The sequence below is a fragment of the Hermetia illucens genome, chromosome 2 (genome assembly GCF_905115235.1).
Source record: "Hermetia illucens chromosome 2, iHerIll2.2.curated.20191125, whole genome shotgun sequence".
In the NCBI taxonomy this organism is placed as follows: domain Eukaryota; kingdom Metazoa; phylum Arthropoda; class Insecta; order Diptera; family Stratiomyidae; genus Hermetia; species Hermetia illucens.
The window spans coordinates 45,280,636-45,305,120 of NC_051850.1; the positions used below are offsets into that span (position 1 = coordinate 45,280,636).

The window sequence follows — 24,485 nt, forward strand, 5'->3', positions numbered from 1 at the left end:
GAACTACTGGACCGCATCTCCTTCTGCAGGCGAACGTGGAGAGCAGCGGAAGATGCTTGGAAAGCGAAAAGAGGACGACGTGCCTGAAGGGGACTTTATCAAAGTAGGCCCATAAAAATAAGGCGAAGAAGGGTAAAAGACAACAACTGGCGAGAGACCCGTCTGTCCAAAGATAGGGAGGCTACAAACCAAAAGCTAGTAGCAGAAAAGACGAAGAGACGAAGATGGACTATATCGTCGGCTTTGTTCATTTAGCCGACAGAAGGCAATGATTTGCGGATGCCCTTATGAAATCCGTTACAGGATGAAACCCGAAAACAACAGGGCAGAAGTACCTTCCATACTGAAACCGAAGAATGGCGACTAGTAAGAGTACATCCTGCGTAGCAGTCAAGGGGTTACTGGAGGGAATGTTTTAAGATTATATATGTTCTCTATAAATCCGAGATCTTGATTGCCTCCCAGAAAAAAGGTCGAGATGGAGGAGGCCAAAACGCATGAAAGTCCAGTGGTAAATAATGCCGCGATGGGTATCACCTCTTTAAAAGGTCGAGGCTAAAGACTCACCGTGGTGGAAGTCCTCTAGCGAGGAAACTCATCAGCAGCGGGAAAATCAAAATTAGATGGGTAATATGCAGAATAATCTTCATTAATTGGTACAGGTGTTTGTACTACGGACACACATCAGAAACTTGCAAGGGACCTGACTGGAGGACAATATGCCGGGAATGCGGTCAGGTAGATCACCAAGGGAAGACCTGCACCGAAAGTTGAGTTCTCTGCAGAAATCGTGCTGCGTCTGGTGAGAGCGTCGCACACACTGCAGGCTTGGGATGGTGTCCAATCTAAACTAGAAAGGGCTAGGGCGCGACTAGCATGATCCGCATTTTTCAAATAAACATGCACCAGAGTGAAACCACCCACTAGCTGCTAGCGCAGTTAGCTGCTAGCGCAGTTCGCTGCATAGGCATCGGAGCATAGACCCGGCTTTATGGCATCTCGACTTATCGGGTCCGGGGCGACGTTCGACTTCGTGTTCTTGCCCAAAGCCAAGGCAATCTGTTTGTCTAGATTCGGTTTTTAGGGATACGGTTTTTTCGCGTTTACCTGATTCCAAATGAGACGATGCCGGGCTTTCGGAGACCCCTTGATGCATTGGAAGACGCCGTTTCGGGCACGGAGGTCAAATCCTGGTAGACAGTGATTTTGCTACCTTGCCCTTGAAGCCAGACTGCAGAAGGAAAGGGATCCTGGAAATGGCGGCGAGAACCGAACTCGTAGTTTTAAACACCGGATCTTCGCCAATGTTTCGGCGTCAAATACGCGAAGGAAGCATCCCTGACAACACTTTTGTGTCGGCGAGTCCTAGAATACACCTCTGCAAGTGATCACCAGTGCATCGCGTTCGATGTGAGTTGACGCTACTTGCCGGCATGAACCAACCCGGCGCACCCCCCACGTATCGAATGTCGCGAGGGTGAACAGCAGGAACTTCGTCGAAGCTTTTGGAAGAGGCAGAGTCGCGCTGGGGGGGCTTCGGGGGGTGGTATCGTTGCAGCTGACACTGTCGTAAACTCAGTGATGAGCCTGATAACGATGTCGTATGAGGCTTCCATGTTCCGGATGGGCCTCCGCCGTGGCAAGCCTTCTATATACTGGTGTATACGGAGGGAGTATCATAAATTCGGACCTTTGGTACAGCGTTTACACACTAGCGAGAAGGCCCTAAAGGCAAAGTAAAAGGATAAATAAAAGCAAAACTCGCGACTGGCAGAACCTGGCCAACGAGATGATTGAGGAACCGTGGGGACTTGGCTATATACTTCTTACTAGGAAAATCGGAGCTCAACAGGCGGCCTGCATACTAATGGGCTGCATTGTACCGACATTATTCCCCGGGCATACCGTACGGGTTGACATCAATAGCGCTAAAAGCGTCGAGGATTGTCCGCTTTTCACAATGAGAGACCTCGAGGAAGCGGTTCTCACTATGAAAAACAAGAAGGCACCAGGCCTCGATGACACCCCGGCGGAAGTTTACAGACTGGTGTTTCGACAAAGGCCAGAATTGCTGCTTGAGGCGTTCAACACTTGCTTGAAGGAGGGCATTTTCCTTGTCGATGGAAACTGGCCAGATTCGCGTTGATCAGCAAGGGTAAAGGATACCTGGAGCTCCCGTCTGCATACCGATCGCTGTGTAGGCTTCACACGGCCGGGAAAGTTTTGAGGAGCTCATCAGGAGTAGACTCGCTGAAGCAATCCGCACTGCCGGGGACTTATCCCCAAAGCAATTCGGATTCAGAACAGGGAGATCCAGAGTGGATGCTCTTAAGGAGGTCGTAGATGCGGTTCATCGAGCCGAGGAACACAGCCGCCGATCTCGACGGATAGTGCTCCTCATAACACTTGGTGTTCGAAATTCCTGGAATTTCGTAAGATGGGTTCCGCGTGCGAAGTTATCTCTTGCGGATATTGAGGGATTATCTGAAAGACCACTCCTCACTCTATGAGACGCTAGGAGCCAGAGGATGATGGAAGTCACGTCGGGAGTAGCACAGGGATCCATCCTAGGACCGGACCTCTGGAACGCTTCCTACGGTAGTCTGTTGAGACTCGATATGCTGAAAGAGCTGCACCTGGTTGGCTATGCAGATGACGTTGCGGTACTTGTTGTCAGAAGCACTGTTCAACAGGCGCAAAGCAAGCCTTGGTATATTGATGCGACGGGTAAGCGAGTGGATGGCTGGTTATGGTCTCAGCCTTGCGCTGCAAAAAAACTGAAATAGTTATCTTGACCGGGAAGAGAATCTCAGTCCTGCGTCCCATATTGATCGGCCAGTTTAATATAAAGTCAAAATCAGCTGTTAAGTGCCTTGGTTTAATGCTCTACTCGAAGATAAGCTTCTTCGAGCAAATCAAAGCAGAAGCGGGCTGGGCTGTAGTTGGAGTCTCGGCCTTGACTTGGGTAATGGCGAATATTGGGAGCCCTGTACCTACTAGTAGACGTTTTTTTATGGGAGCAACGCAATCCGTTTCGCTCAATGGCGCGAGAAGTTTGTGCTGCCAAGGAGATGCATCGAAAGCGCCTTGTTCAAGTGCAGAGACGGGGAGCTTTGCGAGTGGCGTCTGTATATCGCACTCTAGAACTGTTGTCCTCTTTGTCAAGGAGCGTAAAGGTATCTATAGCCACAAAGGCGAAAAATTAAGAGTGGCGGTTGCCCGTGAAGAACATGAACGCACCCTTACCGAGTAGCAACTCTCTTGGCATAAGGAGCCAAGGGGCAGATGGACTGCGCGGCTCATCGACAATTTAGATCCGTGGCTGAACCGAACGAACGGTGAGATTTATTACCTCCTTACTGGTGCTCAGAGGTGGCGGGGAGGAAGACGGCGGCAACCCTGTCGGCCAAACCAAAACCAAGTGGCCGAGGAGAACCTCCAATTGATGGCACCGGGAAACGCTGATCGCATTGGCTTGCCGGCCGTGATGCATAGGCGAATGCTCCAAGGCTTAATTGGGGCGATCAGAACTGCGCCTGCACGGGGACTCATCTGAAGTGGCTTCGGCCAGGAAACCTTACCAGGGGTATACTGGTACCACGGGAACCGAGATAGCCCCTGGACTCATTATACTTCGGGATAATTCCTGTCGTATATGAGTACAGCTCGATTGTTTGCGGTTGGTCCCCTAGTGGGAGCTTCATGGGGCTGTGGTGATGCTTAAGCGAGAAGAGACCTTCGGGCCCCGGCGTGGTGTTGCGTTTCAACACGGGTGCCGTACTCCTTAGTTCGGTACAGATTTAGGCAGGTCTTGCATCAACCAGTATGAATGCTAAGCCATGCACTTGGTATAGACTGGTACCATTGTTGTTTGTCACAGCGGGGCTCTGATTGTGAGTCACAAAATCAATCCGTGTCTTAAGAAGACCGTAGGATTAAGTCTCCACGACAAGTACCTACGTTAAACACCCAACGACTTAACTTCTTTACTCAATTTCTAAGTGGAGATGGAGGTTTTCAGTCCCACCTGAATAAGATTTGGAAGACGCGATCTCCCGGTTATGTGTTCTGTAATATAATGGCGGATGACGTTGAACACTTCTTCTCTTGTGAAATGTGGGATGGCTTTCGTCAGCAGCTTTATGTAAATACAGGGGAACTCTCTACAGACAAGTTTGTGAGAGAGATGCTGAGGAGCGCTGGTAGATGGAGTCTTGTTGTGCATTATGTTCGGACTCTTTTTATTGCGCTCGTCCGGCAGAAGGATCGGATGGGAAGCGGTTCCCTAAACTATTAACTCCCTTCGTCCCCTCCCCTCCCGTCGGTGAAAGGAATTCCGGGACTTGAAGGCTCTCTAAGCCGAGAGAGCGGAAGGGCTAGCCCGCAATTATGTATTAAACGGTTCCATGCTAGTTGTCTGATGACAGGGAGGCGTTTAGTAGGCCGACGGCGTACTGTTGAGGGAGTCCAGCACTCTGATCACTTACAGTACTCCTCAAAAAAAAAAATAATACAATTGACTGTTGCGTGAAAATTTTCGCAAATGAAGCAAACTCTTTGTAGATTTTGCCCTAATTCTTGGTAGTTCTGGCAATGCACAGAGACAGGTCTTTTACATGGATTCTTGAGTGGAGGTGATATGGATGGTTGTATATGCATTTCGCCCTTTTTAATTTTGATTTTCTCAGGTTCGAGTTCCAACCGATAGGACGACTAGGTAAATCTTTCGCGGTTTGTAATATTATATACCAAGCTCGCCTGTAATTTTTTATCTTTTAAAACTCAAGAAGTGCAAAAAACATTTCACCACGGGCCTCAACTGTATTACGTAAGGTTTCCCCCTTTTATAGATGAAATAGCTAGTCCATAGCAATGCTCTCAAGTGAAGCAATGCCACTGGCCTTGTTCCGAAGGATTAAACGGGTCAAATCCACTTTCGCTGTTTTGTCTAAAATATGAAAATGTGTATAGCTCATTTGGTACTGTTGGGTGGGAACAGAAAGTGACTACCCTTTGTTACTCGTAAGCTCCAAAACTTTGTTAACACCTTCATCCCCCATGTCATCGGTTTACTGCAGCCCGACACAATCTCGATTAAAGAACTGCGTCCGCTCCGTAGGTGTGTTAATTTGAAGGCGACAGTGAATGGATAGGATTCAATCTATCGCAAAGTGCGAAATCTGTGCCATCATTGGCTACCTCGTTTTAAAGAGAAAAATCCTAGTTGAGATTTTTAATTTGTGTAAAACTGTTTAACGGGGTTGATATATTTAACATCTTTGGCACCATGAAGAATTCACTTTGATTGAATATCTGGTTTAGGGGTGGACCATCAACGACTATTCAACACAGTATCCACGGAAAATAATACTGGTGTCAAATTGGTTGGAAAGTCTCAACAACATCTATGTAGAATAGTACGGTTGGATTGGAAACAGCTTATTTGAATATCAAAGGCTCCAAATAGCGGAACAAATAGCGAGTATAATCTACTCTTTGTAAATATATCGCTGCCGTTTTCAGTATGCATGTAAATCCTTTTTGGAAAATTGCCGAATTACCATATCTATCGGGATTTTGTTTGAAGAGGAGGTGATAGTTTGCTTACCTGGAAATCCAATAAATCTCGAATAAATTTACGTATGAATGTGCCAATATATACATAACATATATCGCTACTTATGTAGATAGGGAACCTCAACATACTGAGCATAACACTCTGAATTATAATCCACCAGCACTCACAGGACTTGTATGCATTGTATGGAACTCACCGTATTTTCATCCCTGGTAATTTTTCGCCCTATTTCCAGAATGCATTAAACTTTAATCCCTTCGTTTTCCGAAAACATCACGTTTTGCAGAATTTTCAGTTCACAATGTCGCATATAAGCATCTTAAATTAGTCCCTTAATGTGAGAACGAGCACCCTCCATGCAAATCTGTTTACATGCCGTTGATCCTTATTACGAATCAATGACCAAAACATTCCGTAATTTTCCTGTTCGAACATGTACTGAGTATGCATATCTACACTGAGCAGAATTGCCCGTAACACGTCCGAACACGTTTCTTCCTGGACCTAAGGAAAGAACCAAGTTACATTGTTGTGAGTTTTTTCATTTCTTCTTTTTGAATTCGAAATCGCTTCTTAAAGCCTCCCTCGCAATCTTAAAGGAAGTCAGACAATAGTATTCAAGTCAAGTTTATTTATTCGCTCCTTTTTACTGCAACAAGATGACAATGGAGCCAAGAAAAAGAATGGTTTGAACGTGAGAAAAATATTTTCTCAAGGATTAGGCGGTAACTGGTGTGTGTTGAATGCTAGAAACGAACGGCCTAGTTTTTCCGGATTGAATAATCAATTCAAAGTGGAACAATTATTTCGCAATAAACCAGCAAACCTTTTCGTCCTTTATTCGATTGCATTCGCAAGGAATGATTGAAAGTGCCGAATTGTGCAAACGGATAAATACTTTCACCCCATTTACACTTTTATCCAGAGACAATGCTTTTATGACTCATTCGAACACGTGTCGACTATTTTCCATCAAACAAGGATAAATAGGACTCGAGACATTATACAATTTTTTTGAAGGTTGGTGCCAATATCTCGGGGATTGTCTGAACTCACCTGAATAAGGCAGACATCGACTCAGCAAGATGTCCTCGCCAACTTGTCGGAACATGTCTAGACATCTCAAGACGTGAAATTGTCTTGGCTCCGGAGGCTTTCGAACAGGTATTGAGCAATTACTGTGATAATTAGGTACGCTAAAAGGATTACAATTTACAGTTCTTACTGGAGAGTGAGGCATTATTTGATTTTATGTTGAGATTGCCTACCGTTGGTAAGAAGTGATGCGGGTTACTAATTGATTTTCGTCCTTAAAGCTGATAGACCGAAGGATTTTTTCAGTAAACTGGTGGCGACAGATTGAAATAAATGGAAATGTATGAGGGTCCTGAGGCTGCCACATATGTAAATGCATTATTATTATCTGTTTTAGTAAGGACGATTTGCTTACACACTATACCATCGACGAATTTTCATTAACCTTTCCTTAAACAGAACGATCAGAGCCTTCTTAAAATTATGCGGAGAAATTTTCAAAACACTGTACATGCATAGAGGTATATACTACATAACTATCTCGATTAAGGATAATCAGTTCCCCTACGTGCAAGTCAAATAGAAAACTTTTATCTTGGCCAGAAAGTGATCTGGGAAAAGGGAATACTTCTTAACTGCGAGATGTGCGGAAGAAAATATTTCCCGAAATTTTGTACAAGCGGTAATACCAGAGCTGGCGAGAGGAAGAAAAAAAGAGGTGACTCCCCAAAAGGCTGGCCTTTTCCACATTGATCGTGGAGCTGAACTCCACAAGCTTAACAACCCGAAGTTAAGTGAGGACTCTGGAGTGCACTCTTCTCTTTCTGTGGCACTGTGCTGTGTAAACTTTGTAAAACCTAACATTTAGGATAATAACTGCAAGATTCCGATCAAGAATGAGAAATATTCCGGTAGTATAACGAAGGCTTCCCCTATAAGGGAGAAGAATAATTTCGACGAGAGATTGAATGCATTCCAAGAAAATGATATTGTGATTATGATGGATGAAGTGAATACTAAGATGGGTTCTGATAACACCTTTCTCGGACCTGTGATGGGAAAACACGGTTTGCTGATTTTCGCAGCTTCGACCGTCGCGTCATTGGTTGTACATTGTTTGAATATTGTTTGTTATAGGGTCAGTTGGGTTTTAATTGACTGGGAGCTATCCTTTGGATCTGCGTAACAAAAGAAGCGCTAACATCGGCTTGGAAAGGAATCATAATCTGGTGGTTGTTTTCATTCGCTACTTTTCTTAGGGTTGGAAAGTTTCGATCCCCCGAGCAAAGTAATGAAATTATATGTCACTCTGTAATGATACTTATGGAGATATGAGATCAAGTCGATCCCTTGAGTGGCCGATAACGACCTAGAGGGCAGAGCTATCCCAAAAAAACTAAACAATTTGGCAAAATTTGACCGTGAAGGTCCGCCCACGAAGATTGCAGCTCTATCAAAGCTCTCGGTCGACACGTTCTTGCACGCCTCTGTGCTAGCCAGGCTCGGGAATGTGGGGGGGTCCTTTGAGCGCTTTGATCCCTCACGCTTCATTACTAAAAACAAAGTGTCTTTACCGGTGCGTGGGTCCGCACCGGATTTTAAGATCGAATTTTACGTAAGAATTCGCGACGACCTATCGAATAAAACCAGAACGCGAGCTAAATTGGAAAATAAAAATAAAAAAAAACGGCTCGACCGCGCGCGTGGAGCCGTTTGTCTCCGGACCCGAGTGCCGCGATCAAGTAGTGGAAAATCCACGACGGATCACCTTCCCGATTGCCGTCCCCTCCGCCTCAGATCTTGGACGAGGCGCGGCCGGTGAGGTTCCCACCCTTCCTCGACATCCTCCGGCCAGTTATTCTTTTAGAGGATGTCCCTTATGTAAGAATTCCGCGGGAGTAAGGAGGAACTAAGGAGAGGGAAGTCCTCAAACTACTTCCGATTACGAAAAATTCATTATTTATAAAAAAAATTCTAGGATATTATCTATTAACACAAAGTTGACAATAAAATAACCAATTATACTAATTCAACAAGTCGGAATACCGGAAGCTCGCGCTTCGGGTATAAAGGTTTTGTGTTCATCTTATGTAAGAGACGCATATTTCTCTGTCCGTATATAGCTACAAATCCAACATAATCCTTCATATTTTTCCAAACTACGAGACATACGTACATATTAGAGCCATAGATATCACGCTCACCCTAAACAAACAAACTGCCTATTACCTGCTGTACACATATATGCACGTATCTAAATTTATAGTACCCATATTTCCGATTTACGTCTTATATCTATCTGAATTAGGCACTAGCCGCAAAGTTCATTAGCACGCATATATTATATACCTACATATACACATGTCTGGTTGACAAATAACTAAAAAACTAAAACAAAATAATTGTCTGCCACCCAATTCGTAAGAACTCATTTCGTAGTGGTATTGACGAATTGATATGTGATGATGACGTCATGCGGGTTGTAGAGTGCACGAAATTCACAAAAAATTGTAAAGTTTCACCCCCAATAACTTTGTTAATAATAGTTGGATTTTCTTCAAACTTGACCAAACTGTGCATTATATTCTTCGTTACACTCATGCCAAATTTTGTATTTCTGGGATGAACATAAGGGGGGGTGCCGGGTAAATTTCTAAAATGTGGAAATATACTATTATTAACTTTATTTGTGCAGATATCGGAACCGGATATATTTTGAGGCCTAGATTTCGTAGAGGTGCACCACTGTGATTTTTTCCAGATTTTTCGGTTGGATAGGTTCTGAGAACGAGACCTGTTACACTTTTTGTGGGTCATATTTTCAACCCTTACTCCCCTATGTTTCATCTAATATCAAATATTGAACCAGATTCGAAAAGTACTAATTGAGACCTTTCATTTGATACCCTACTTGGCTACATTCTGTAAAAAAAAAATTTGCACCCTCCATTCACATGTACGGAGAGCCCCCCCTTAAACTTAACGCAAGATGGCGCCACTTACTGCATGTAAAGGGATCACCAGATTACATACTCTCACCAATTTTCGTGACAATCGGTCTAGCCGTTTCTGAATAAATCGGGTGTGACAGACAGACAGACAGACAGACAGACAGACAGACAGACAGACAGACAGACAGACGGACAGACGGACAGACAGACACCGTCACCATTCTAATAAGGTTTTGTTTCACACAAAACCTTAAAAAGGAGATAATAAGGCATATGACAAATATTAAAAATAAAAAAAAAAGAAAATAAAATAAAATAAAATAAAAGAAAAGTTCAATCAATTACTTACTCTAGTCGTCACGCCGAGCTCGGTTAACGGCTGGTATAACAGGTTCTAAAAGAAAAACAACAAATTATGTCAAGTATTCAATGATAATATGTTAATTACAGCTTTTCTGTTTCACTTTCTTTTTTTTAGTTCCGAATATAGGTACAACTTTTTCAAAGATTTCTTAGATAAATGTATTTATATTGTTCGTCTGATCACACCATTAGCGAAACACTTCACCGATTTCTTAAATCGAGGCACTTATACTGCTCGTCTGATCACATCATTAGCGAAACACTTCACCGATCTCTTCCTTAAGTCAGTTATGTTTTATTACCTTTCTAATTTTTGCTTTCGGGTGAAAAGTTATCCAGTTGCCTTTGCATCTTTATGGCGAATCAATTGCCATTACTTCACCTTCCTTCGCTAAGTTCACTAGACCTTCTCAAGCTCCAAAAACTTCCGCCTCCACCAAGAAGTTCTTCAAACCGCTCTTACAGCTCTTCAACCAAAACTCCTCTTTCCTCAAAATTCCCCTTCTCCTCCTAGATTCTCTCGCTCAAGAAGAAAAAAAACTCGCTGCTGCCTTTTCCTCCTTCTTCCACTCCACTCAACTCCTCAAAATCCCATCCAAATCTCCTCCAACCACTCGCCTCTAGATCTCCAACAAAACTCCCCCGTTTTTTTCTTCCCGCCAAAAACCTCCTCCCAGCAACATTCTCGCTGCCTTTTCGTGCACCGCTTCTATTCCCGCTACATAGCCTTTCTCACTCGCTAGGCAATGTTGCGGCAACATACGCATGCGCCTGCGGATGCGGCAAATCATTCCCCTCCTGTCAAGATCAATTCGCTTGAATACATTGAATAATGTGCAATCTGCGGCGAACTTTAAGGCAATTGCACACTATTAAATGCATTGTTTAAGCAAATTGATTAAGAAAGAGCCGAATGAAATTCCGCTCCCGTCGCGCAGCCGCGGTCACTACAACTCTGAGAAATAATGAATATAAGTTAATTAGTCTTTGAATACCCATTCTTAGTTAATCTGTTAATTGGTTGGCTTAACACAAGTGCCAAATACGTTACTTACCATGCAAAATCTTCGACGCTTTCAGCACGCCTGCTATTCACTCTTTTTCGGGGTGTAGAACATCCACACAGTCTCCTTTTGATATTGTTATAATATTTTTTCTCTAACTTTTTCAATCAGCATGCTTCAGGACTCAGGACCGTCCTTGCACCTTTTACCAGATTCATATTTTATGAATTATATAATGGTTGTCATGAATGAATTTCTATATGTTTTCCAACTAAGATAACATGACATTAACAAAATGCAGCTCCACCGGACTCCACTTTGAACCTCGAACTCTTCCACCATTTTAACATAGATGCCGTATGTGTTATATATTTTGCGTTTTTGTTTCCGTGAATGCTCACTGCACAGGATAATTCCGATAAGGCTTCTATTAAGGTTGTTCAAGCCTCTATTGAAATCGATGGAGCGCATAGACCGGATCGAAATTATTAATTGCCTCACTCAAGACGAATATCCTCCCTTTCTCTTTGAAAAAGATTTACAAAGGCTATCGCGAATAGCTTCGATGGAAATCGCTGGGACTGTTCTATTAAGTTTAGTGTCCTTAATCACATCGGCTTCATTTGCGATAGCTTCTGTTTCTCTCATCAGCCCAATGGTAAGTTTCCTTCTATCACGATGATTTCTATGCTCTACAGACGAGGTTTGCTACGATATCGGAGTTTTGTTGCACTACCACTGGGAGAAATTGTCAAAATTCTTAGCTTTTTCGTTGGAAACTTCATTACGTTTTTCAATACGCTGCTTCCAACGCATCACAAAATCCGTGAATTTGTATGTGAACTGAATTGTCGCATTGTAACCAGTTTGGAATTGAAATCTCCAGCAGAACTGGTAGCTGTGACCAGAATTATCACTATTTCGCATCGAATTCCTTTTCTACTGGTACATCCCAATTCCTTCTTTGTACCCACAATTGCTGGATCAATATTTTGCCTACGACGAGACATGGTTGCAAGCATCCCATTGGATCGAATAACTTTGCAATCTCAGAAAGAATCTGACGCTTCATGATGTCGGTGATTTATTCCAGTTTAACTTTGAATAGAAAAAAATCCCCTGCAGGATGCTCTTAATGTGCTCGTCCTCATCGATGTTTAATGGTACCATTTGTTTCCTGATCAGAGGCAGAAATAGATTCCAACAGATCATTCTGATTTGCTATCCATCATCGCAAGTTAAAAACTCCTTTTAGTAACACTTCTATTAGGTCATGTTGCAGCGCCTGCGCTTTCTGGACGTTGTCTCTGCCGGTCAGGACATCAGTCACGTGGAAATTCTCGTTCAGCAATCGACAAGTTTCAGGATGAAGCATTTTTTCGTCATCTGCCAGTTGATCTCAATAATTTGTTGTTGGTCAACTGATTTTCCAATTGTGCAAATCGAATATGCGCTCTCTGAATAACATAGAATTGCACAAAGTTCTCCCGGGCTCAGCATCTTGTCTGAATGCAAGTCGAATTCCCAGTGCTATCTCGTCTGTTGGTTTGCCGATACCATTCAATGGCTGCTTTCTCGTCGGCCGTCACAGGTTACTCAATCGATCCTTCATCGACTTCCCAACATTTTTTAACCAGTTGGTCAATAGTGTCTTCCGTGACTATCAATGAATGTATGTTCGGCCGTGTGGTCTATAGAATTCTGGCCAAACAAATATCTATCTATTGTTCATTGGGCTGGGTGGTCCTCTTCTACATCCTGAGGGTGATCCTCTTCTAAATCCTGATAAGCATGATATCATTATAATATCAGCTCCTAGTAAAATGTCGATCCGTCCTGGAGTTCGGCACATGGGACAGATAAATCTTTAACGGATAGCGTCAATGGAGGTTTAGCTGGCATCCCAACTGCTGCACATAAGTTATTAGAATTCGCTAATACTAGAGCTGATATATTGATTGCTGATAGCAAGGACTCCAGCTATTCGCTTTTATTGTCAACTCCACTCTTCTTTTAGTTTTTAAACTACCACTTGCTCCAACTCCGCATATCTGGACCTTTGCATATCGCCTTCGTTATCAGTCAGCTGCTCAGTAATCAGAGCAGCTGACTCTGTTATGAAATTCGGTTGCGATCCTGAATCTATCAGAGCTGTTAGCGTTATCAACTCACCCCAAAGGCTTTGCATTCTGGCTCGAGCTTTTGCTAGCGGTATATAAGTCTGGCTTCCACCCACTGTCAACAATGACTAGGTCCTTGGAACAAATGGGTTGGCATAGATTGTCAAGTAAAAAGTTAAGTCGATCGTAGTTCCATCTTTGTCTAGTAAAGAATGTTGCTTCTTTGAACGTACACGACACCTGCCGCCCGATGAGCACTGATTGATGTTGGGTCCCTTTTTGAAACAGTTGTAGCATAAGTTCTGCTTTTTCGTTACGTTTCTCCATTGCTGCGGATTCATTCAGAGACTCTAGAGTAGAGAAATATAGTTTCTGCGAACCCTCAAAGCATACTCTAGGTATGATATAAAAATTATACTTGGGGAGGGATTTTAATAGTCAAGTAGGAACGGAACCGGTTTTCAGGCGATCCATTAATACTGCTTGCTTAAATGATAACGAACCGCAAATTATCCAAATAGCAGTGTCACCTATTTCTGATCTGCGCGAAAAGAGATTCACAAGCAAACGTGAGTCTCTCCATATGTGACCGCTTCCAATCAAATAGACAAATTAATCAAACGCCACCACCTTTCTGCCTCGCTTAGTGTGTGAGCATATAGAGGAGCCAATATAAACTGTCATCAATATGTCGTTGGTATGGCGCTCTGGGATCGAGTAACAACAGCATCTCGAATTTCCCCTGACAACCATGTAAGAGAGAACATTGAAACCATCCACAAAAACGCTCTCTTAAACACCAACAAAGTGGAAATGGATACTTCAATAGCTACCAGATATCTTGAAGATGAAACATAAACAAATGATCTTGACATGAAGCATCGACAAAAGATCTTTACATAAAGCATCGACAACTGATATTTACACCGAACTGCATACCGAGCGATGCAGCAATCTCAAATAACGCGATCATGCGCAGAGATCTATCAGTTTCTCCGCCGAGCAGGGAAGCAACCTCACAGAAATAAAAGAAAGTCTGAAAAAATCAACAGATAAATTCAGTGGTATTACTTTCGCGACCTTTTATCGCCAGAACAACCATTTTCAGCTTACAAAAACTGTTCCGCTCAAAACATCTCACTATAGCGTAAAAACCGTAACTGTACAAGACAATGATCTTGCTCGTCCTTACATATGCCTCGGAGACTTTGGGCTTTAGGAAGAAAAATTGCGAATTCTTAACGGGATTCACTATAACAACCCTCCGAAGAATGTTTGACACAGGAGGAGGGAGGATTCCGTAGTCTATAAAAGGACGCAATTTATGATCGATACCACGACCGTCTGATTCTGGATAAAAATCCTGCTTAATAGGTTGCGTTGGGCAGGGCTTTTACCCCACATGGGTGAAGTTAATCCACCCCAAAAAATCGATAAGCCAATTTTTGTAGTAGACGTGACAGGCCCTGCTTCAGATGGGATGATAGCGTAGGTCAGGACGAATTAGAAATATCGAATCGGGGTAAAATCGGGACATCAGGAGTTCTTGACAAATTATTTAAAATAAAATTTAGAAATTTAAATTAGCAATAAAGAGATATGTAAACAAGTGTACATAAATTGACAGAAGAAGTGCAATATAGAAGGAAAGTCCCACAATGAAAAAATAGAAGCGGAAAAACCAATACTATACTTTAATCTGTAGCAATTTAGATCTAGCCAACGCTCTCGGAAAAATTCTCAACGGAAAGCCGATCTCTTGTCCTACTCCAAGAAAAAGTTAAGCATAACCACAAACTCTTTCAATTAGAATTCCCTTCTTTTAGAAAAATGGAAGTGTTGCAAGTCCCAGAAGCCTTGCCGAACTTTTCCTTTGCGCATTTGTTTAGAATTTTATCAGTCTATTCCGCTCACTTCGGACCTGCCAATCCAGGGCTTTTTCGAAAGGCAGAAAGCATGCCCATTCCTCATTAAAAAAAACCTTACTAACATCTCTTCATCTTAAGTCCGAAAAAGCTGGACAGTTGCATATCAAATGTGAGAACCGCCTCTTCTACCAGAGCGGTACTCTTGCTCACTAGCCTGTTTTTCTCAAGGTAATATTTTAAGGAGCAGTATCCCGTTAGAATCTCTTCCAAGGTTTCAAATGTCATCCTTCTTGTTAAACAGCAAGAACTCGCCTCTTATAAATCCCAATAATTGTCAAATCTCGGAAGAATTTCAAATCACTCCGTTAAGATACATAACTCTTCGTATGTCACGCTGGACAACAATGGTAACTGCGGAAAGAAAGGCCCCAAACGGTCATTTTCATCTTGCTTTTGTGGGGCCACATTTTGGGTGAGTTAATATCTCTGTACAGTGTGAGTAATTTTCAATAGTTCTCACCCATAATCCCATTAAGTTTGATGAAAGATTTTTTTTTGCTAAACGATAGCCGGATGCCAAAAGTAGCTTTTGCTAAATTTGGGGTGTCACAACGAAATATTTTTAGTGAGGCACGCACGTGAAGGTGATACTATTTTCGTAGATTTCCAAGCAGTCGCTTTTCTGCCTTTTCAAGCTGCAATGGTATCCAGTCTATGTGCGTAATTAGTTACATACTATCCTTCTATGATTCCAGCCAGGGGAAGGATATCAGTCAGTGCGGCATATGAAGTCCCCAGTTTTGATGGAACTATTTACTTCTCTCGAACTAGAACGGACTAGTAGGAACATTACCCAATATCTTCGCCTTTGAATCTTTAATTTTACCTTCTCGTTACGGACTTTCCTTGAAGGATATGGACAACCCCGGAAATAATTAACTAATGCCAGCACAAAATTTTATCAGTTAAGTTTTGCAAGCCAAAGGATTTTAAGTGTCGTAAAATAAAACGTCATATGTGCGATAGGTTTTTCTCTGGAAAATAGCTCAAAACCTCAAGAAAGGGCTCGAAAATAGCACTTTTTTATGGGCGGAACTCATATTTTCTGACTGGAATTCCACTGTTGTTAGTTATATCGGTTAGAGTATCCAATCCAGGCTCGTTAATTCTCCAATCGTAATTATGTAATTCATCGTTCCGTTCTTTACTAAAAAAGATATCTACCGGAACGTGGGAGTTGTTTATCAACTGTTGGCCTGATTTTTTACCTCCATATATTTTAAGAAAATCCCTTGCAGTTTTTGTCTAATATTTGTAGCTTCAGTAGTTTAACGACGATGTCCTTAATACATCAGACACTCATAGTAGGTCATGTATATTCCATTTGTAATAAGATATTTCGCAAGCCTATGCTATCGAACGCCAAGCAAGTTGGTTCATCATCGTTAACAATGTGACAGAGTTGTTTTTTAAGACAATCACAGAATCCTATGTGTTTCTGCAGACTCAGTTATTAATTCAAATAATTTCCAATTCTCGCTTTATCCGTGTATTTGGTGAGGCCTGATATCCATAAACACATGAAACTTCATATTTATAATTCCTCTCCCGTAAGTTAATGGTTGTGCTCTGTAAAGGAACAATTATCTTCTCTCACAGGATTTATCTCCAACTAATACTTTACTTCCACATTCCTAATTCCAATCATATAACATTTTCTACTTAATTCTCGGTGCCAATGCTATTGACACTCATTTTAATCCTACATGTCTTGCATGTACTTATTAAAATCTCACCCTAATCACCATGCACCTAATCAATATTCCGTCAACCTTCACCTCATCGTACAGGTACTTGGAATTTCCTCCAAACGAAAGGAACGGTTACCCATAAAATCAGATATTAAAATATTGAATAGATTTTCCCGGGCCTACCTGAATTCCAACTCTCACCCTCAACCTTACATGAAATTCCACTGCACGTAATCCTTCCTGAATGCGTCCATGACGAATTCAGAAAGTGAAAAAGGTCCTAAGGGATCGCTGAGTTGTCCGGCACCAAGGGCACCCATGTAAACAATACCGAAATTTGAAACTATTTCTTACTCTGTCCCGTTCGCATCTATTACACTTGAGTGAATCCAGAGATGCAGTAAATCATGCGGACTCAAAACACCTGCCGATTTTAGGGTACCTGATTGGCTGCAGTCGGACATGGAGAGGGAGGATCTTTCCCGATCTTGTGCTATTTAAGGATGCACCCACGTGCAGGGGTCATCAGTTGAAGCAACAAGTTCTATCTGAACAGTTCGTAAGGAATTTTGAGAGAAGTTACAATTTGAAAACGCAAAAATGTCGTTCTTACGTCGTGAATACAAATTCGATAACTCCACTTTGATTTCAAACGATAGTGGAAAAGTATCTCCAGTTCGAAGACTTCGCAAAGTCCTCAAACCCATTTTGAAAATCGTGAAAAGGAAATCCTGCACGCGGAAAACTCTTGCCGAAATTTTGGACAACAACTACAACTCGTCTTTGGAGGAGATCCGTAGTGAAGCATCTTCCGAAGAATTGGACCAGAATGACGCCAACGAGATGCTGGAGGAGCAGTTGCTCAACAAGTTATCGGGCCAGCGTCAACGTTGCGTTCCAGTGCATTATGTCCGTACGGAAATCGGAACATTCTTCTGGACCTCAACACAGATGAGCAGTTAATTGATCAGGTCGCTGGGAAGGATCATTGACGCACAGTGGTGATTTCTTTGACTCGGTCATGGATTAAAATGGACGTTCGGCTTCGAGGACCTTCGAGGAAATGCAGAGATTGAGCATGGCTCAGCGGCAACGAATAGCTTTACTTGAGAAGTGATATTTAGGCGCTACTCTACTGTGATGTTTAGAGTGCAGAAAAGTTTTATAAGAAAAAAATGTATAATCATGTCTTCCATTTTGATTGTATACTTATCATAAGATCGAGAAATTAAAAATATATTTACAAACAAAAATTAAATATGGCTTTTTATATTGAAAATTTAATTAAGGGTCGCACTAGAGTCCTAATTTTGGAACCACAAACTGCATTTCCCCGCGCCTTCCTCTATTCGTACTTATAACGTTGTATGGATTTCACGTTACATTTCTTTTAGTGATTCCCCACAGTTTAGGCGAGCTTCATATTCGGAACCAGGAAATTGCTTAATATTTGAATTTTCCAGTGAGGTTGTCGGTTTCCTAGTATTCTAAAACGCCCTCTACCCGATTTTAGGAGGAAGTTCGCATTCTAAATTCAAGGTATACCACTTTGGTGGTTGGACGCAATACTTTATTATGCGGGAGTATCTGAATTTTCCTAAATCCACGTTTTTAATGGTAAAGTAAATTGAGTTGTTGTGATCCTTTACAGCCAGAGGGCCGGTTGTGCTTTATCGAAGACCCAAACCAGAGTTGGTTTGGTTGGTCTAAACTTAGAACTAATTGGATTGATCCTTTTAGACGGTTTTAGCACATTCATATAAGACTAAACATCATATCCTCATATGGAACCTATATCATATTTAGACGTTATCCAAATAATCTGGTTTACGTTAGGTGAAGATTACATTTACTTCCAAAATGTTACAACGCCAAATCCTGCGCCAACGTGCATTTCAAGTAATTTCTTTTGCCAGACCTACCGAATTTGGTAGAAGCCTGGGACAGCTGGATATCGTAAAATTACACGAAACGTTTGAAAGGATATCTTTCAGCAGAGTCAAACAGAAGAGGGTTCTGGAGGGGGGAGAGGGTTCTGGAGTCTATCTCTGGAATAAAAACGAGAAGTGGGCTTTTCCTTTGGGACAATATGCAACGGTTTTTCAAGCCGAAGTTTATGCGATCCTAAGGGTGGCAAACTGGGTGATTGACGAGCGGTTGAAGGGCAGGCGCATCGCAATCTGCAGTGACAGTCAAGCTGCATTGAGGGCATTGAGCAGTGATCACCTCGAAAATCGTTCAGGACTGCCGAAACCGTTTGAACTCTATGTCTAGATTCAATACAGTGGAACTACTCTGGGTACCTGGTCACTGTGGCATAGAGGGAAATGAAATCTCGGACGCTTTAGCGAAAAAGGGGTCAATCTCCCCTATGCCGGGACTGGAGCCAGCAATCGGAGTATCAGTAGCATTGGCTAAATCTGTTTTTAAAAACTGGGAACAAGTTTCCCATAATGACAGGTGACAGAGCCTAAATGCTGCTCGACACACCAAACTTTTCCTGCCAGAACCCATCATACGTACCGCAAAGTTTATCCTGTCGAAAAGCAGGAGGACTTGCAGGTGTATTGTGGGCATTCTGACAGGCCATAATTCACTAGCTGGGCATATGTTCAGAATAGGAATTACCGAAGATGATACGTGTCCCTCCTGTAATGAGGAAGCGGAATCCACGGAGCATTTTCTATGTGAATGCCCCGCCTATGGACGCATCAGGCATCAGATCTTTGGTGCCGATGTTCTCCAATTGCGACGGGTAGCATCACATCCACTAACAGAAACTCTGCGATACGTTAACGAATCCGGAATATTCCGTTAGACGGGAGTGACGAGTGCAATGGGCCAACATGGCCTGAGAGCTCAGAAGCTGTAGCTTCTCCCCCACCATACACACGCACACACAGGTATGGTTACCACAAGCCACCTATGCATTATTAATGAAGATTGCTGGGGACATGTTCTACCACCTCAATATTTTCTCCAGCTATCGATTGACACTCTTTTTCAGTATATAACATATCTATCCACTGTATTTCCGCTTTCAAGGCTGTCAGGCTTCTTTGTCGACGTTGCTCTTTGTTCGATCGTCTTGGTCCACAGTACCCCAATGAGTGATAGCTGCTGGTGGATACAATACAGGCATTAAACAACCAGAACAGTGAGAAAACAATGGTCTCATCACGAAGGTGATTTTGGTGGTATTTACATTCAGTCTGTTTCATCTAGCTAGGAAACAATTGCCTTCGAAGGCAGTACGCAGAAGTAGCAAAAAATGGCGATAGCGCCAGGAGTTACTTATACAAACGGCGAACTGGAAGTATCGACCAACAATGAAGCCAGGCTGTTGGCGCCAGGAAGGATGTATCCCCGAGTTCGATCCCTTCTAGGTGGTTCAATGATATCGCGTCATAACATACGTAAACTGTGTTTCATTAAAATCAGCTACGATGCCATCCAATACGATGGGATTTGCATTAGACTGCGTGCGGGCCTCTGGTTATTGAAAATTCGTATGGATAAAGACAAGCTCGTCCAATCTCTGGTTCTTTAAAATTATAAGAACCCCCTGTATGACTATTTGGTGATCAAGGACATGGAACCCCAGCGAACAGCTAACCTTCCTACACCGCACAAACGGGATGTACGTGTTAGCGATTGGAAAAGCTGGACTATAGAGTACGGCTAGAAACAAGGAATGCGAAGCTATGGTGGTTATGGATGGTTAACCACTTGTACCCAGGCGACACTCTCAACGAACTGTTCGAGGAGATAAAGATCAACTGGAGACTAACTGCAGCATTGAAAAGTAACCTCGGTCAATTTGTACTAGTTCAGAGACCCTGGATTGAAAGATGCCGGATCGGAATTTTCTTTGGAAGAATGTTCCTTCAATTTTATTATTGACACAAACCGGTATGTATGTATAAAAGGGCAATATAACAGTTCGGGTAATCGTAGTGCTCGATAGGAGATCCGTAATGCCATCCTAGCAACAGCTGAGATGACTTTTAGGGTTAACAAGTGGAAAGTCTCTGACTAGAAATCCTTCTCGGATTAGAGCCGCGTACCTTCCGATCTGAATCTCGCTGTATACGTTTCCTGTCTTTTCAGAGACTCCAGGAGGATCGGCTGAGGGAAGTTTGTTTAAGTTATTGAAGCCAAACTTATAAGTGCTCCCAAATACAACATCAACATGATAAGCGAACTGGAGTTTCAGCTCTCGACCCTAGAGAAGGCATCTTGCCTATTCTCAGAAAGCTAACCGGGCAGGCCTTCAACATTTGTTTGAGGCATAGATCCTAGCAGCTTCAAGGATTATCTGGAGAAGTACAATTCTGCCCATCAGGAAGCTAGCCGATTCTGTGGCGACCAAAGGGTAGTAAAGGTCCCAGGTCGAAACCGGCATTGGTGCAAACGACGGTGGACAAAACCTGGGAAACGCCTACTGAATCAACACGAACTGCTCTCCACCTCCACCTGATGATCGCCGGGAGAACAACTGCTTCAACAACGAATATAAGGTAGCAACTGAACGGAGGAGTGCTGCATACTGGCCCATGTTGCACTCTCAAAGAACGCGGGAACGCGCTGAGGTATATCACAAAATTTCATCAAGTAGAGAAGCAACTTCCCAGACAGAAAAAGTAAGCTATGAAGAACCAACAAGTCTGTGAATTAGAAAAGTACAGGAAGAAATCGCAACAGGCGCGGAAGTTTTAACAACGAGTCAACAGGATGAAGCCTTATACATGCTCACCTTGTTGAGCCAAAGGGGCAAATCTGATTCCTGACTGTATAGGAACTACACAAAGACGAACCCGGCAACGAAAACGAAATAACGATTTGCGCATTTTCTCATGAAACGTGTGCTCTCTTTACAGAGATGGAGCCAAGCAGCTAGCCGATGCCCTGTCCCAATATAAGGCTGAGGCAACAGCGTTGCAAGAGATGCTCTGCACAGAGACGGGTTTCCGGGAGAAGAGTCACTACACCATATATTATAGCGGTCATCCAGTAAACCATGTGCTCGGAGTAGGTTTCTTAGTCAGCCAAAAAAATGAAACCTGCTCTTATCGGTTTTGAAAACATAAGAGAACGGTTGTGCATTCTGCACTTGCGAGGCAAATGTAGAAATATAGGCGTCATTAACGTTTACGCCCTACAGTGAAGACTGCAGAGTCGGAGAAGGATAACTTCTACAATGGAGTAGAACGGCCACTTGAAGCCTGTCCCAGGTATCACCCTTAATGATTTTAACAGCCAAGTAGGGACGGAGCCCGTATTCAGGCGATATTTTGGCTCCCATATCTTACATCAAAATACAAATGATAACGGACTGTGGATTATTCAATTAGCAGTGTTACTCGAAATGAATGAATACCGCAGTCAATAGAGATCCTGGAGATGAAGCATCAACAGACGATCTTCACAATCACCTGAAGAACGTTATCACAAATACGGCCACAAACATACTTGGCCCCAGCCGCAAAAGGAGTCGAAACGGCTGATTTGACGATGAATGTAGCTAGCAATGGAACGGAAGAATACTGCATACCGAATAATGTTACATCCTTACCGAACGCGGGCATACGCGAAGACTTACCATAAACTTTGTCGACCAAGAGAAGCCTGGGAGAACCAACAAGTGTGTGAATTCTGAAAGTACAGGGAGCAATCGCATCAGACGCGAAGTTTCACCAACAAGTCAAGAGAATCAAGGCTTAGCCACCTCGATGCAAATCCCGCCGAGACAAAGGGGCAAATCTGACTTCTGAGCATGTGGGTATATTGGAGCGATGGGTTAAGGATTTCGATGAACTGCTCAACTGCCAAATTATCGGCGAGATGGAGGTCCCGTCAACTTAAGACGACGGACAAATGCTGCCAACACGAAGCGTAGAAGAAACAGTTTGGGTAGATCATCGGCTTAAAAATAATAAGTCACCAGGAACCGAAGGAATTACACCCGAACTGTTAAAATGTGGAGGCTACCAATTGCATGAAGCGGTTCATCAATTGAGGTTCAAAGTGTGGGACGGCGAATGAAGGTCTGACGGTTGTAAACGAGACATTATCTGCTGCATACATAAAAAGGTGGTATCATTTAAAAAACAGTTACAGAAGTATCACCTTGCTGAGTAACATCTATAAGATATTCTCCGATTCTTTGCTAGGCCGGATGGCCCCATATACCCACAATGCCATCATTCCATACCAAAGAGGCTTAATTCCAGGAAAATCAGCTACAGATCAGATTTCCTATCTGCTGCATCCGATGAGAAAACTGTTGAAATTTGGCCACCAGTTGCACCAAGGTCGCATATGTCAGAATAGCCAGGGTAAACTGTACACGGCCATGAAATAATTCAGTATCTCGATTAAATTTATAGGACTTACTCAACTGACCGGATAAAAGCAGCAGGACCACTCATGAGACCATTCAGCATCAACTACGGTCTAACACCAGGTGATGCCATATCGTGCATCCCTTTTAACCTGGCCCTGGAAAAAGCGTTTCGCGATGCTGATGTAAAGGCGAGAGGCACCATGCTCCTCAAGCCCACCTAACTACTGGCTTATGCTGACGAGATGTAGAACCTACCTTCATCCAAATCGAGCAGGCGACGAGATATCTTGGGCTGCACATTAACGCAAGCAGGACGAAGTGCATGGTGGCAATGTCAGCGCCAAAGAACAAACAACATCAAACCGCTGGTTAAATGGGAACAATAAAGAAGGGTGACTAGGACTTTGTGACTGTTGATATTTTTTCCTCGAGGATGGCTCTTTATGTGCATCCAACCGTGGTTGATTGCATTCTAACGTATGGTTCCATTATGTAGTTGCCGACACTAAACATGAAAAACAATTGAACTAAGCTTAACATGACCCAGAGAACGAGTGAACCATGAAGGTCGAATTATCACAGTAACCGTGGGCATTCCTGAAGGGCTACTGGCAAGTTGAACTTCAAGCGAAATTTTACCGTAAGCTTTTGATCCAGGGCAGAGTCCAGCAAGATTACAACACAATATTCTTTGCCAATGTATCAAGGATTTTCTGCGGAGGGGGAGTGGGAGGATATGTGCAGCAGGTTCCAGTCCATGGCTGGGGCATGATCCGTACCCCAGGCGTAACGTAGTTATTCTGGCAGACAACCAAAGTTATCATTATGGCTTTGCTTCGACAACCTCCATCTGATGGGGCGATAAACAATCTGAGTGATCTGTTCAAAGTCACTCCTTTCCCTGGGTTATCGGTTCTAGTAACATGGACGGGGGAATGAGCAGGTCAACAAACTGACCAAGCGGGAGCCTTCTCTTAACAATCCCTCAACGCGCGCAGTCTACATCCCGCTACAACTGTGAAGGGTGTATAGTTAACAGCCGCTGCCTTTAGATGACGATGCTAATTTAAAGAGGATCTGGTGTTTCTATATTGAGACCCAATTGCAAAAGTTTTCTGGTGAGATCCGCGCAAATACATACGGAATTACGACGGATTGCAAAGGGCGCTGGCTTATACGGGGCAATGCCGCCAGACTATCTTATCCCAGGGATTGTCAAACTTGTGAGACGGATGGAGAGGAACCCACAGGCTTTTTGGGATTCGCAAACTTTAACTAGGCTACGGACGCTAGATATACTGGCGCGTATCCTTCATAGAAGCAACAGGCTGACTCTAAACATTCTGCCCCTCTTGACTCTCCGATGACACCCACGCATGGTCGTTGGAGTTAGTGGCATCAAAACGGCGCACCAGAGCACTAATTGTGTTCCTCGGAGTGGCGATTTACCTTCCTCCTACCCGCCTCCT

The 24,485-nt window shown here is 43.1% G+C and overlaps 1 protein-coding gene across 1 annotated transcript; it reads left to right on the forward strand.

Moving 5' to 3' along the window:
• Window positions 1-17,210: 17,210 nt before the first annotated feature.
• LOC119649461 (enhancer of split m4 protein) lies at window positions 17,211-17,911 on the forward strand. The gene has a single exon (XM_038051616.1). The coding sequence runs from the start codon at window positions 17,271-17,273 to the stop codon at window positions 17,631-17,633; it is 363 nt and encodes a 120-aa protein (XP_037907544.1). The 5' UTR covers window positions 17,211-17,270; the 3' UTR covers window positions 17,634-17,911.
• The last annotated feature ends 6,574 nt before the right edge of the window (window positions 17,912-24,485 follow it).

What these genes read in the sequence shown, in the direction of transcription:
- LOC119649461 (XM_038051616.1), top strand. Translation starts at nt 17,271, where the DNA reads ATGTCGTTCTTACGTCGTGAATACAAATTCGATAACTCCACTTTGATT.